Here is a 12,291-nt window from a genome sequence, read left to right as displayed (position 1 = left end):
GTAGAGATGTGAGGGTAAGTATCAGGAATACAATTATATGGGGACTGTAGCTCAGGAATAATATATAGGCTTTGCATATTTATGGTTATATTTTCAGATCATAGTATCTCCAGTTAACAGAGCTGGATAGCAGGGCTGCCTGTGACTTGCTGCAGAACTCAATGCAGACTAGGGATGGGGAATCTATGGGGCGCCAGATGTTGTTGGACTCCCATCAGCCCCAGCCACCATGGAATGATTGGAGTTGTAATCCAACAGTTTTGAGGGCCACAGATTCCCCATGTGTGGAGCTGGCCATACTAGGCCTGGGGGACAATTGATATGTCTTGGCACAAGGGGACTTAATCTCTTGCTACTCCATTTTATTCATAGGAAACACAGAACTCTCTATGCCTGTGATTATTTGTTCCTTTAACTTTGAAAGCAAGAGCTTGCCTCTGCTTTTCTGGAAGTGTATGCAATTAGTCAGACTTTTACAAAAAGGCAATTGTCACCATTGATATCACAGTCTTAACTCACAGTTTGGAGTGGAATTCAGCACACTGCTGAAAAATGCCAACATTAGTAAGTTGTGTTGAATTGCTAAATATTTCACATTCTGTTATGGAGTGGGAGTTAAAGCTCTATTGTCAAGAGGCAACACTTGTTTTGTGCCGAAGTTTGCTTGCATTTGAAACTACTGTTGTAGTCACTTTAAGGGAAGCACCAGATGGGCTTCTGAGGAGCCATCCACCCCTGAAGGGTGGGTGGGCAGAATAAGAAGCTTAGGCATGAATTCATGAGCAGAAAGCATAAGGAGAAGAGAAACAGCAGAAAGGGAAAAAGAAAAGGGGAACAGGGTGGTAAATATCATGCTAGGTCAGAAGTGCACTCCTGATCCTTATAATGTGTACACTTGGATCCAGAATGGATATATTCCCATGCACCTAGGCAACTGAACCAGCTGCTATCATACTTTTTGCATCTTGCTTCCCAATCCCTTTTCCTTGTGTTTCATGTTGTGTTCTTTAGAGGATAACCCTTAGCACAAGGACTGTCTGAGGCAGGTAGTGGTAACGAGATTAAATTCCAGGCCTAATAGAAAAAATAAAAAGTGACAAATTGCTGGGTCTGGATGGCATTCACCTGAGAGTTCTCAAGGAACTCAAATGTAAAGTTGTAGATCTTCTAACACGGTGAAGTTGTAGATCTTCTATCCCTTAGACCTGCCTCCACACCTGAGATCTGGAAAGCAGCCAATGTAACACCATTTTTTTTAAAAGGAATCTGGCAGGGGAGGGGGATCCTAAAAATTACAAACCACTGGTGGCAAGTATTGTCAAAGAAAAAATAATGGCATACTGTATAGAATAATAAGCCTTGCTGAACAGAGACATAAATCTTACCTTTGAGAGTGTCAACAAGCATATAGATTGGTGTGATCCATTTGACATAGTGTTGTTGGACTTTCAGAAAGCTTCCAACAAGGTACTTCACAGAAGACTTCTGAGTAAATTTATCAGTTATGGAGTGAGAGGAAAGGTCCACTTATAGATAAGCAATTGGTTAAGTAGCAGGAAGCAGAGTGTACATGCATGTGAAATGTCTATGTGCGTGTATTGCACTATGAGTATGCAAATGTCACTGTGCATGTGTATGCAACACTGCACATGCACAGACACACATTTCAGGCTGTATATTTTGGTTTGTTATAAACAATCAGTTTATAATATATTTGCTTCATTTTTTCCAGTGCCCTGCATCTTAAACACCCTTTCAGCAAATTACTCGCAGTTACTTAGCCTTAGCTATAGTTCTTTCTTTTACAAACCACAGTGTTTATCAAATCAGTAACGTACTGTAAATTAAATTTAAGGCTCTTTAAAATGTTGCTTCATACAATGAAATTTTATTCCACCTTAACAAATCCAATGATGGAGAGAGTGGGATAACACAGAGGTTTGTGACATGTTTTGAAATTATATTTCTGGTTAGCTGAAAAATAGTTTCAGTGTTTTCTTACTGAGCTAAAAATATCCCATTTTCCAACATATTACAGTCACTGCTGTTGAGAGTAGAAGTCAATATCACTTTGCCTCAATTTTCAGCTTTTGGGTCCTGCATCTGTATCCACTGCTGTTCAGTGTTTTCTTAAATAAGCATTTGTATGAGGCCAAAAATTCAACATCTAGGAGAAAATTTTCTCCTACATCTCGGAGAAAAATAGATTTCCACAGGGCTATTCTGTAGATTATTTTCAATGAGAGTATAAAATAAGAAAGAAAGAAAGAAAGAAAGAAAGAAAGCCTTCCAGTTGACCGCAACAGCTGCTTTCTGACGATGTCAGGAAGACTTAAAAGTTAGCATAATGGGTGGAAGCTATTGTAGTGTGAGTGGACTTCTGCTTGTGTAATTGGATTTAACTTTCTTTCCTCCTCCTGCCAGTCCGCTCATAGCCCCCCAGATCTAGAGGATCACAAAACCTTGGGTTTGTGAGGCACTGCAGGTTGGTGGTAAAGTCACATTTTGCAAACAGAAGTCTGTTTGTTATTTACCCTTTAGATCAGGCATCCCCAAACTTGGCCCTCCAGATGTTTTGGGACTACATCTGCCATCATCCCTAGCTAACAGGACCAGTGGTCAGGGATGATGGGAATTGTAGTCCCAAAACATCTGGAGGGCCGAGTTTGGGGATGCCTGCTTTAGATGAATAGTTTCTAATCACTCCATACCTTGCAGGTCCTGAGGATTGTGCAGATGAACCCTGTGATGCCTTTGTAGTGGAAGAGACACAAAGAGGGTACCAATGTGCTGTGGACATTCCCAGCCCACTATACAAGTAAGTCTGTGTGTGCATATTCAGAATTGCTAATCATGCAGCCACTGGCTAGAACAACAGAGGGGAAACTCAGATGTTCTCAGTCTTTATTATTGATTTTACAATTAGCTTTTGACAACTACTAAGGGGAAATTTGGGATAAATTAGTTGCCATAGCCTCACATCGTGGGGACTGTCCTATGCCTCGATCACCAGGAAACTGGTGCTTGTATTAGCATTTAGGATTCCAAAATGGGTAGGATGTTTAAGCTGTTAATGTTTGGAACTACTTAATCATTTCTTTTAAAAATATATATCACTGATTCCCTTTTCTGTTTTTCCACTGTATGCTCATATAGATATATAATAGGCAAAAAAGGAGAAACAAAGAAGAAAATAGAAACAGAAACCCGAACCTCTATCATTATTCCTAAGCCTGGAGTTGAAGGAGAAATTGGTGAGTTCTGGGTTTCGTAAAAATTAATAGGCCTTTAATTTTTATGCACTGGTCTGACATGGTGTGAAACTTAGAGATGATAAAGGCATCCTGGTACTGCTTGGAAAATAAATGTAAAAACTGTCATCAAGAATGAAACTAGCTGCCTCTGTAATACTGAATTCAGTATAGGAAAGATAATATGATGTCTTCAGTGCAGAATGTCAAAGTAATTTGTATGACTATGAATGAAGGGTGGCAATTATTACAATCCCACTGGCTTGGATCCCAAGATCCCATGGGCAGGTCCGTGCTCAGTGGATGCTGCCCTGATGGAAGAGGAACGGAGGTGATTTTGGCTGATTCTACCTGCAACCCTTGAAAATCTGTTCTGTGGCGTTGACGAATCCACTCAGGAGTGTAGGAAGTAGCATGGGAGTTGAAGTGGATATAGACAAAAATTGCTTCTCCCCCTTCTGCCATCAGAAACCCCTGCCCAATTAAAGACCCTCCTTCATATAGGAAAGGCTAGGTCCAAGCCACTGAAAGTATCTAGTAGTCAGCATGTCCTTCCATGCTGTGAAATTCCCTAATAAATACCTACTGTATTACACCAATTATTGCCTATTGCAGCTCATTTTTGCTCTCCCCCAACTGCTTTTGTCCATTTAAGTCTTCGTTGAGGCCACTCATGTATTCTTTTTTGTGTCCAAATAGCTGCTTATCCCCTCTCTATCTCCTACACCTCTTCTGGATATAGGAAAAATTAAGCCACCTTTTAGAACTATGGGCTCTTTACTCTTTTATTCTAGTCCTTGTTTCACTTACTGCCTTCCTGGCATTTGCTGCCTCCTCCATATATTATCTGTCTGTTTATTTGTCTCCTGAGGCTTCTGGGAATAGTCTTTCTGTACTTTCCTTCTCCTTTGCTACAATTGTCTGAATTGCTTTCTTTCCGCATTCCAAGCTCTTCTATGCACACCCAGAACAGGATGCACAAAAACGGGTTTTGAGCATGTTTGTATTAGGTTTGTTTGTATTAATGTTTTGGTGTTGATTTGAAGACTTTCAGTAACTGAATCTTCACTGCAGTTGGCCCACCTACTGTCATTTTGGCTGAAAATAAGGAATGTAGAAGCACAGTGTGAACACATTTTAAACAGACTGAAGAGGGTCAGATTCTTTATTCCACTTATGGTATTGCCAAAAAGTAATTTTGTGGATCTAATGTTAAGGCTATCATTGGTGGTTGCATTCTGTTATTCAAAAAGAGAGAACTACATTTTTCTTTTCATATTTATGCTTTGCATAATTGTGCAAAGTCAGGTACCATGGTTAGCATGACATTTTTTTTAAAGAACCAGACATGATTGAATGCTTGCTATCCATTTATTTATTTCCCTCCCCTTAATTATACTTTCTGCACGTAACATTAAACATTTATTTTCCACACAATACACTTTATTCATAAAGTGTATGGACTGTTGTTGTTCAGTCGTTCAGTCGTGTCCGACTCTTCGTGACCCCATGGACTAGAGCACGCCAGGCACGCCTATCCTTCACTGCCTCTCGCAGTTTGGCCAAACTCATGTTAGTAGCTTCGAGAACACTGTCCAACCATCTCATCCTCTGTCGTCCCCTTCTCCTTGTGCCCTCCATCTTTCCCAACATCAGGGTCTTTTCTAGGGAGTCTTCTCTTCTCATGAGGTGGCCAAAGTACTGGAGCCTCAACTTCAGGATCTGTCCTTCTAGTGAGCACTCAGGGCTGATTTCTTTGAGAATGGATAGGTTTGATCTTCTTGCAGTCCATGGGACTCTCAAGAGTCTCCTCCAGCACCATAATTCAAAAGCATCAATTCTTCGGCGATCAGCCTTCTTGATGGTCCAGCTCTCACTTCCGTACATTACTACTGGAAAAACCATAGCTTTAACTATACGGACCTTTGTCGGCAAGGTGATGTCTTTGCTTTTTAAGATGCTGTCTTGGTTTGTCATTGCTTTTCTCCCAAGAAGCAGGCGTCTTCTAATTTCGTGACTGCTGTCACCATCTGCAGTGATCATGGAACCCAAGAAAGTGAAATCTCTCACTGCCTCCATTTCTTCCCCTTCTATTTGCCAGGAGGTGATGGGACCAGTGGCCATGATCTTAGTTTTTTTGATGTTGAGCTTCAGACCATATTTTGCACTCTCCTCTTTCACCCTCATTAAAAGGTTCTTTAATTCCTCCTCACTTTCTGCCATCAAGGTAGTATCATCAGCATATCTGAGGTTGTTGATATTTTTTCCGGCAATCTTAATTCCGGTTTGGGATTCATCCAGTCCAGCCTTTCGCATGATGATTTCTGCATATAAGTTAAATAAGCAGGGAGACAATATACAGCCTTGTCGTACTCCTTTCCCAATTTTAAACCAATCAGTTGTTCCATATCCAGTTCTAACTGTAGCTTCTTGTCCCACATAGAGATTTCTCAGGAGACAAATGAGGTGATCCGGCACTCGCATTTCTTTAAGAACTTGCCATAGTTTGCTGTGGTCGACGCAGTCAAATGCTTTTGCATAGTCAATGAAGCAGAAGTAGATGTTTTTCTGGAACTCTCTAGCTTTCTCAACAATCCAGCGCATGTTTGCAATCCAGCGCATGTTTGCAAAAGTGTATGGACTGCTTTTACACAAATCATTGCACAGTAATAACAATAACACACACAAAAATCTCTATGGCTAAAACAAGTGACAAAACTCTGCAGTGCACCCATAATGTGAACTGAAAACCTCAAATGTTTCCAGAGGAAGCAGAATCAGTTATTATAACAAATAGACTCAAAAATAGTCTACTTTGATAAAAGAGAAAGTCCTGGCAATATCAATAGGTATACATAAATAAATACAAACCTGTATCAGGAGAAATAAAAATTGTATGAACTAAAGGACAGAAACATTTTAATGGTTAGATTCTAGCAATACATAAATATTAATGTATTAAAACTAGGAAAACTAGGGAGCTTCATCTCACACTTTGAAAACACTAGTTTGATAGTAACACTGACCTGTGTATTCAGCTGAGATAGCTCTCACCTTGTTAGGAACTGGCTTTCTGGTACAGTGGAAAATCTTGTTATTAATTCTAAACTTCTGTGAGCAGATGTAGCAAGCTGCCATAAATCCTGTTTTATGTTTTGCTTGTTTCCAGTGATCACAGGACAACACCGGAATGGTATTATTTCAGCTCGAACGCGAATTGATGTTCTTGTGGAGAGCTTCCGCAAGAAACAACCCTTCACACACTTTCTGTCATTTGCACTCAACCAACTTGCAGTCCAGGAAAAGTTTCTACAGTTCAAAGAGGAAGTGTTGGAGAAGTGCTCAAATGTAAGTTGCCATGATAATACTCATAAATAATTGGAGTTTAAAAAATAAGTAGAGAATGTTGCAAAATGCTACATGAGCTTGTCTAGATCAGGATACACATTAAAAATATGTCATTAGTAACAACACTATTACCTGAGATGATATACTCAATGTTAGCAATATGGTGGGATAATAAGTATGATGATAAGCCATGAGAGATCATAGAAATTTTTATTTTTCCCCTGGAATTAGCACATTATAAAGATAAAATCCAGGATTTTCCCATTGAAGCTGCCCACATCCTTTAGTGATAAAGAAGTGAAATATGTTTCCCTTACTAAAGCAAGTACAGGTATTTCCCCAGCACCAGCACCTTGCTACTTCCAGGACCTCCAAGCTAAGTTCTGTGGCCTGCCTGTGCAGAAGGGGTCAGAAGGGGTCAATAGTTTACACGGAGTCACTTTCAGAAACTGTAGATGTTCCTCAAATGTTGGTATTCCTGGAAAAACAGAATTATACTGTACATATAACTAAATTTTAAGAAAATCCCTAAAAGTTACAGACACACCAGTCCTTTTATTTTCTATTATATATCTTTCTATCTATCTATCTGTCTGCCTGTCTAGAGATCAGTAAGTCTCACAATATATTTATGGTACACTATTTTCATTTCGTGTTGAATGGTATTGGCACCTTTCTGGTGAAATTCTGTGTGCAGCCAGATAAAAAACAACTTCAAACTACTGATTGTCTAGTCTGAGAAAATAATTTGATAGTGCATCTGAATGTGTGACTCCAGTATTTTATGAGGGTTTAATTGGATTCCTTGAAATCTGACAACATAATCCCGTTTGTCAAAATTCACAGTCCTCACAATTTTTAAACCTAGAATTATCGATAAATCACTGCAAGAGAGTGGAGTCTGTGAGGTACATTATTTTTTCCACACTTTTCTCTAAACTCTGTTGTATAAAATACACAGCTGCTAGTTAGTAGGGAAAAAACATACTGCTTTCGCATATGTCTCTCAGTCATTTCATGGTCAGTTATCCCACTCTTATGTCACTTTTTCTCACAGTGGGATGTGCCAGAAAGCAATATTTGCAAACCTATGCTTTGTAGCATGCTATGAAAGTATATACAGCTGTGCAAAGCAGCGGGTGAGCTTTTAGGATGCTTAGAACATGAATATGGTGCTAGTTATGGAAGCTGTATGTGTTTGTTCTTGCTGCTTTTTTCAGCTTCAAAATAGAGCAGTCAGTTAATGATGTCTCTATTCAAATGAGGCTGATTAAGAGCCATGTTATTTAAAAAATGGAATAATATCAGGTGTTCAGATTAGCATTTCTGCTGGTTGTTGAGCAATGGTACGGAATCTTTCCCTCTCACTATAATAGTTACCATGGCAACCGAACATCCATCATTTATATTGCTGTAGTCTCATGCGTCTGTATATGCTGCAGATAACTCTTCCTCTTTTTTGCTTCATCAGAAAATTAAGGGTGTATTAAAATGTGAAAATTAATAAGCACTGTCCATCTAAGCTTACACTGAGCAGACAACTTGTACTGAAGGTCAAGGAACATTTATATTTATTATAAGTTATTTTTATACAAACCACAGATTTCTTTCACAGAGGAAAGCTATGGTTGCCTTAACAACATCAGAATAACAGCAATTATAATCAAAATTCATAAAAATATCATGCCAGATAACATGGAAAATAAATCTAACACAAATAAGTTGAAATCAAGATGCCTGCTTGAACAGAAAATATATAGCTTGCCTTTTGAAAGAATAAAAGTTTGAATTCAAGTGTACAAGTTTAATTTGCCCTGGCAGATGTCTCAGGGGACCAAGTTTTCTCATCAAAGCATCACAACAAAAAAGGACCCTTCCCTTACTGATTTTATATTTCAAGTAGTTTCTGCTGCTTGCAGCTTGTGGGTTTGTCCCTTTGTTAGTGCCAGTATTTTTATATAGCACAATCAGAGTGCCTAACACTTTACAGAACAGATTAGGCAGGTTCCTTCTCTGATGAGCTTACAATATAAAGTTCAGTGGAAGACAGGGCAGGAGAAATAGGGGTGAGCAAGGAGGCAATGTGTGATTGTGTTGGTTTCACATGTTTAGGTTAAGTTGCAGGCAGATTTCCATTAGGGTCCTCAAACTGTTAAAGCAGGAAGGACAAAGCATGTTTAAGATAACTAAGAACTAACGGAAGTTGCTGTGAACAAAGGAGCATATAATTCTAGTAGCATATAAATCAAAAGCAGTGATTGTAATGATATATGCCCAAATAAAGTCAGAAAGATGGAAAGCGCAATTTGATCAAGGCTTTAATTATTGAGTAAATCAAGTACTTGTATTATATCCTCAAACTAAATTTCCATATTAGAACAAACAAAGCCATGACCACCTTTAGTCCCTTGAAAAAGACTATTCCATTGATCGTATTTCAATAATTGATTATTGACTTCTGAAATGTTTCTGAACAAAGACCACCGGGTGGACATATAACAAATTGTCATATGTAAATTTCAGTGAAAAGACTGCTTAATGGTTTGGGAATGAATATTGAAGTTCTGGTGCTCAAAGAAGGCAATAAATTTGATTGGAACAATGGCTGTCCAATTAGCCTGTTAGACAGACAACAGCTCAAGACTCCACCAGTTTCTTTACCAGTAAATTGCAAGATTGGGCGAATTTAAACAACATAATTTCAAAAGAGCCGGTGGTGTTCAGGAAAGAGAATGATCAGTGTTTAGTACTAAATCACCTAATTAGCAGATATACTAAATATACAAAAACACACCATCATTTGTAGCTTTTCATGATGTGCCTCCGCCGCTTGTCAGGATCAACTGAAATAAACTGTTGTTGAAATTATGGAGCAGAAACACAGAGGTTGTTGTTGGCCTTCATTACAAAAATCATACAGATACTGCAAATGCCATATACCAGTAATCAGATTTGGGGATACGTATCACAAATGGTTATTTGACGGGTATCATCAAATTAGGTTACAGCTTTAATTAGTTGGAGGTTGAATTTTCAGAAAGAGGTACCTACAATTAAGTATGGGGTGGGTATTCAGTAGGGAGTGCCTTCTAAATAAGGCACTCTCAGTTCCTCAGTGAAATCTCCCTTGTCTCATATTAGAACTCACATTCTGCCTCCATTATTTGCAGCCAAGATCTCCATCCTCCCCTTTCTGCTTTTAGGCAAGGGTAACAGGTAAAGAGGAGCAGAGGCAGTTTATGGTAGTGTGACCTATGTAGTTCCACTGGGTGCCACAATGCAGGGAGCACCACAACAATGCTGCAGAAGCCAGAGGCAGGGGGCACTGAATTTTAGTGTCACATGGGGCACTGCTGAAATCTGAGAACCCAAAGTCTGCCACTGAAGGGGAGTGGTGGCATTGCTTGCCTGTTTAAGTGTTTTATCAAGTACTCATCTTTAAGATTGTTTAAAATGCCTTGATATCTTCACACATTATCCTTGCTTTTGTAAAAAGTAAAAGAAAATCTCATCTGTTGAAGTATATATGAGGAAGCTAAGATCTGGGGTTTGATTGTGATAGAAGAACTGGAAATAATTTTGGCGACAATTTTCAAAAGTTCTGTACTTAGTACTCCCCTGATACATTGACAGTATGCATTGGATAGAGACAGGATTTATGCCTGAAGTTTTTGTAATGCCTTTTTTATGTATTACTGTAAATTTTGAAATGGATAAAAACACATTACCAAGAAAATATTTCCTGGGGAAAAAAAGAATAAATCTGAAAATAGCTGTAGATCCAAGTACAAACCTAAAATGCAGTTATTTAATATTGGTTCCCAGCATCTAAGCAAATGGAGCCCAGCCCAGTCCAAATAAAATAAAATAATTAAATAGGCAGAAGGATCATTTATCTAATCAAGCCGTAGATTCTATGTAACACTGCCCCATGGTTTATTTAGTATTATGTGAATGGTCAGAAGCGAGTTTTAGGCTTGTGACCTACTCCGCCCCTCCTTCATTGGTGCAGTTGTGAAGAAGAGTTTAGTGGTATCCACTTACTAGTTTAAACTAATAGGGGTCTTTCATTTTATCTGAAATGGGAACTCTAGTTAGTTTAAACTCAGGTTCGATGAAACGAACCATCATCACAAACTGGTTTGAAAGTGTCTTGCTTTAATTAATAAACCATAGTTTAAACTCACAGCAGTTGGTAATCTTGGGCCATAACAACAAACTGTGGCTAGTTTAAATTAGGAAGCAGATGTTTCCAGTCTTCTTGCTGCCTTTGGAGAAATCACCTTTTAAAATGAGTTTGCTGAGACAGGGTTTCCTTTATATACAATAGATGAGCCTACTGTGCACATGGGGTTAGGTTTGAAATACTAAGTACTTCTGGTAGATGGCATCTGACAGTTACTAAGTTGCATGAGACTGAAATAAGTGAAAGTTGTTGTTGTTGTTGTTTAGTCGTGTCCAACTCTTTGTGACCCCATGGACCAGAGCACGCCAGGCACTCCTGTCTTCCACTGCCTCCCGCAGTTTGGTCAGACTCATGTTGGTAGCTTCAAGAACACTGTCCAACCATCTCATCCTCTGTCGTCCCCTTCTCCTTGTGCCCTCCATCTTTCCCAACATCAGGGTCTTTTCCAGGTCTTCTCTTCTCATGAGGTGGCCAAAGTATTGGAGCCTCAGCTTCAGGATCTGTCCTTCCAGTGAGCACTCAGGGCTGATTTCTTTAAGAATGGATAGGTTTGATCTTCTTGCAGTCCATGGGACTCTCAAGAGTCTCCTCCAGCACCATAATTCAAAAGCATCAATTCTTCGGCAATCAGCCTTCTTTATGGTCCAGCTCTCACTTCCATACATCACTACTGGGAAAACCATAGCTTTAACTATACGGACCTTTGTTGGCAAGGTGATGTCTCTGTTTTTTAAGTGAAAGTAGGTCCTGTTATAGATTGTTAACAGATTTTAAAAATGGCACTTCCAGCTGGGTGGAAGTTCTTGGTTGCTTGCTGGATGGAAAAGGTGGTCTTCCTGGCATCTCTCCCTAAACCTCTTTCAAGGTCTTATGGGCCTTGCTCAATGGAGGAGGCTGTGGAACGGAGGGCTGAGGGTGGAAGGGGGATCCCAAAATCAGCAGAGGTACCTTCCATGCCTTAGATTATATAAGCTACTATGATGATAAAGTTACCATGGTCTCCCGAGTTCTTTTAAATCATGAGTGAGGAATTGGTGGTTCTCCAGATTTGGTTGGATTACAGCTATCACCATCCCTGACCATGAGCTATTTTGGCTGTTTTAAATGTAACTTCCATGTTGAAATAAGAATGTTCATGAAACTAACATTTTTATTTGTAGTCTCTCCCCCCCCCCCTTGCCCTGTAATGTAAATATGAAGAAAACATTGTCAGGGAAAGACTCAGCAGCCTTATACTCAATTTCCCCTCTCCTTCAAATTTTAATTTCCTTCATCTGTTTCTAAGCCTTCAACCTTTAGTATTTCCCACTATATGGAACAATGATGGTCATCTATAGCATGGGTAGGCAAACTAAGGCCCGGGGGCCGGATTCGGCCCAAATGCCTTCTAAACCCGGCCTGTGGACGGTCCGGGAATCAACATGTTTTTACGAGTAGAATGTTTCCTTTTATTTAAAATCCATCTCTGGGTTATTTGTGGGGCATAGGAATTTGTTCATCCCCCCC

General features: G+C 39.4%; 1 protein-coding gene across 1 annotated transcript in view; it reads left to right on the top strand.

Moving 5' to 3' along the window:
- The window catches only part of ASCC1 (activating signal cointegrator 1 complex subunit 1), a 47,496-nt gene that overhangs the window by 1,493 nt on the left and 33,712 nt on the right, over positions 1-12,291 (top strand). The window contains exons 3-5 of the mRNA XM_033149108.1: positions 2,719-2,818; positions 3,157-3,254; positions 6,421-6,599. Coding sequence (XP_033004999.1) covers positions 2,719-2,818; positions 3,157-3,254; positions 6,421-6,599 — 377 coding nt within the window. The remainder of the gene's footprint in view (positions 1-2,718; positions 2,819-3,156; positions 3,255-6,420; positions 6,600-12,291) is intronic.

The sequence above is a fragment of the Lacerta agilis genome, chromosome 5, assembly GCF_009819535.1.
Source record: "Lacerta agilis isolate rLacAgi1 chromosome 5, rLacAgi1.pri, whole genome shotgun sequence".
Taxonomy (NCBI): Eukaryota; Metazoa; Chordata; class Lepidosauria; order Squamata; family Lacertidae; genus Lacerta; species Lacerta agilis.
The sequence above is the reverse complement of the archived record's forward strand: the minus strand, read 5'-3'. Positions and strand labels throughout refer to the sequence as shown.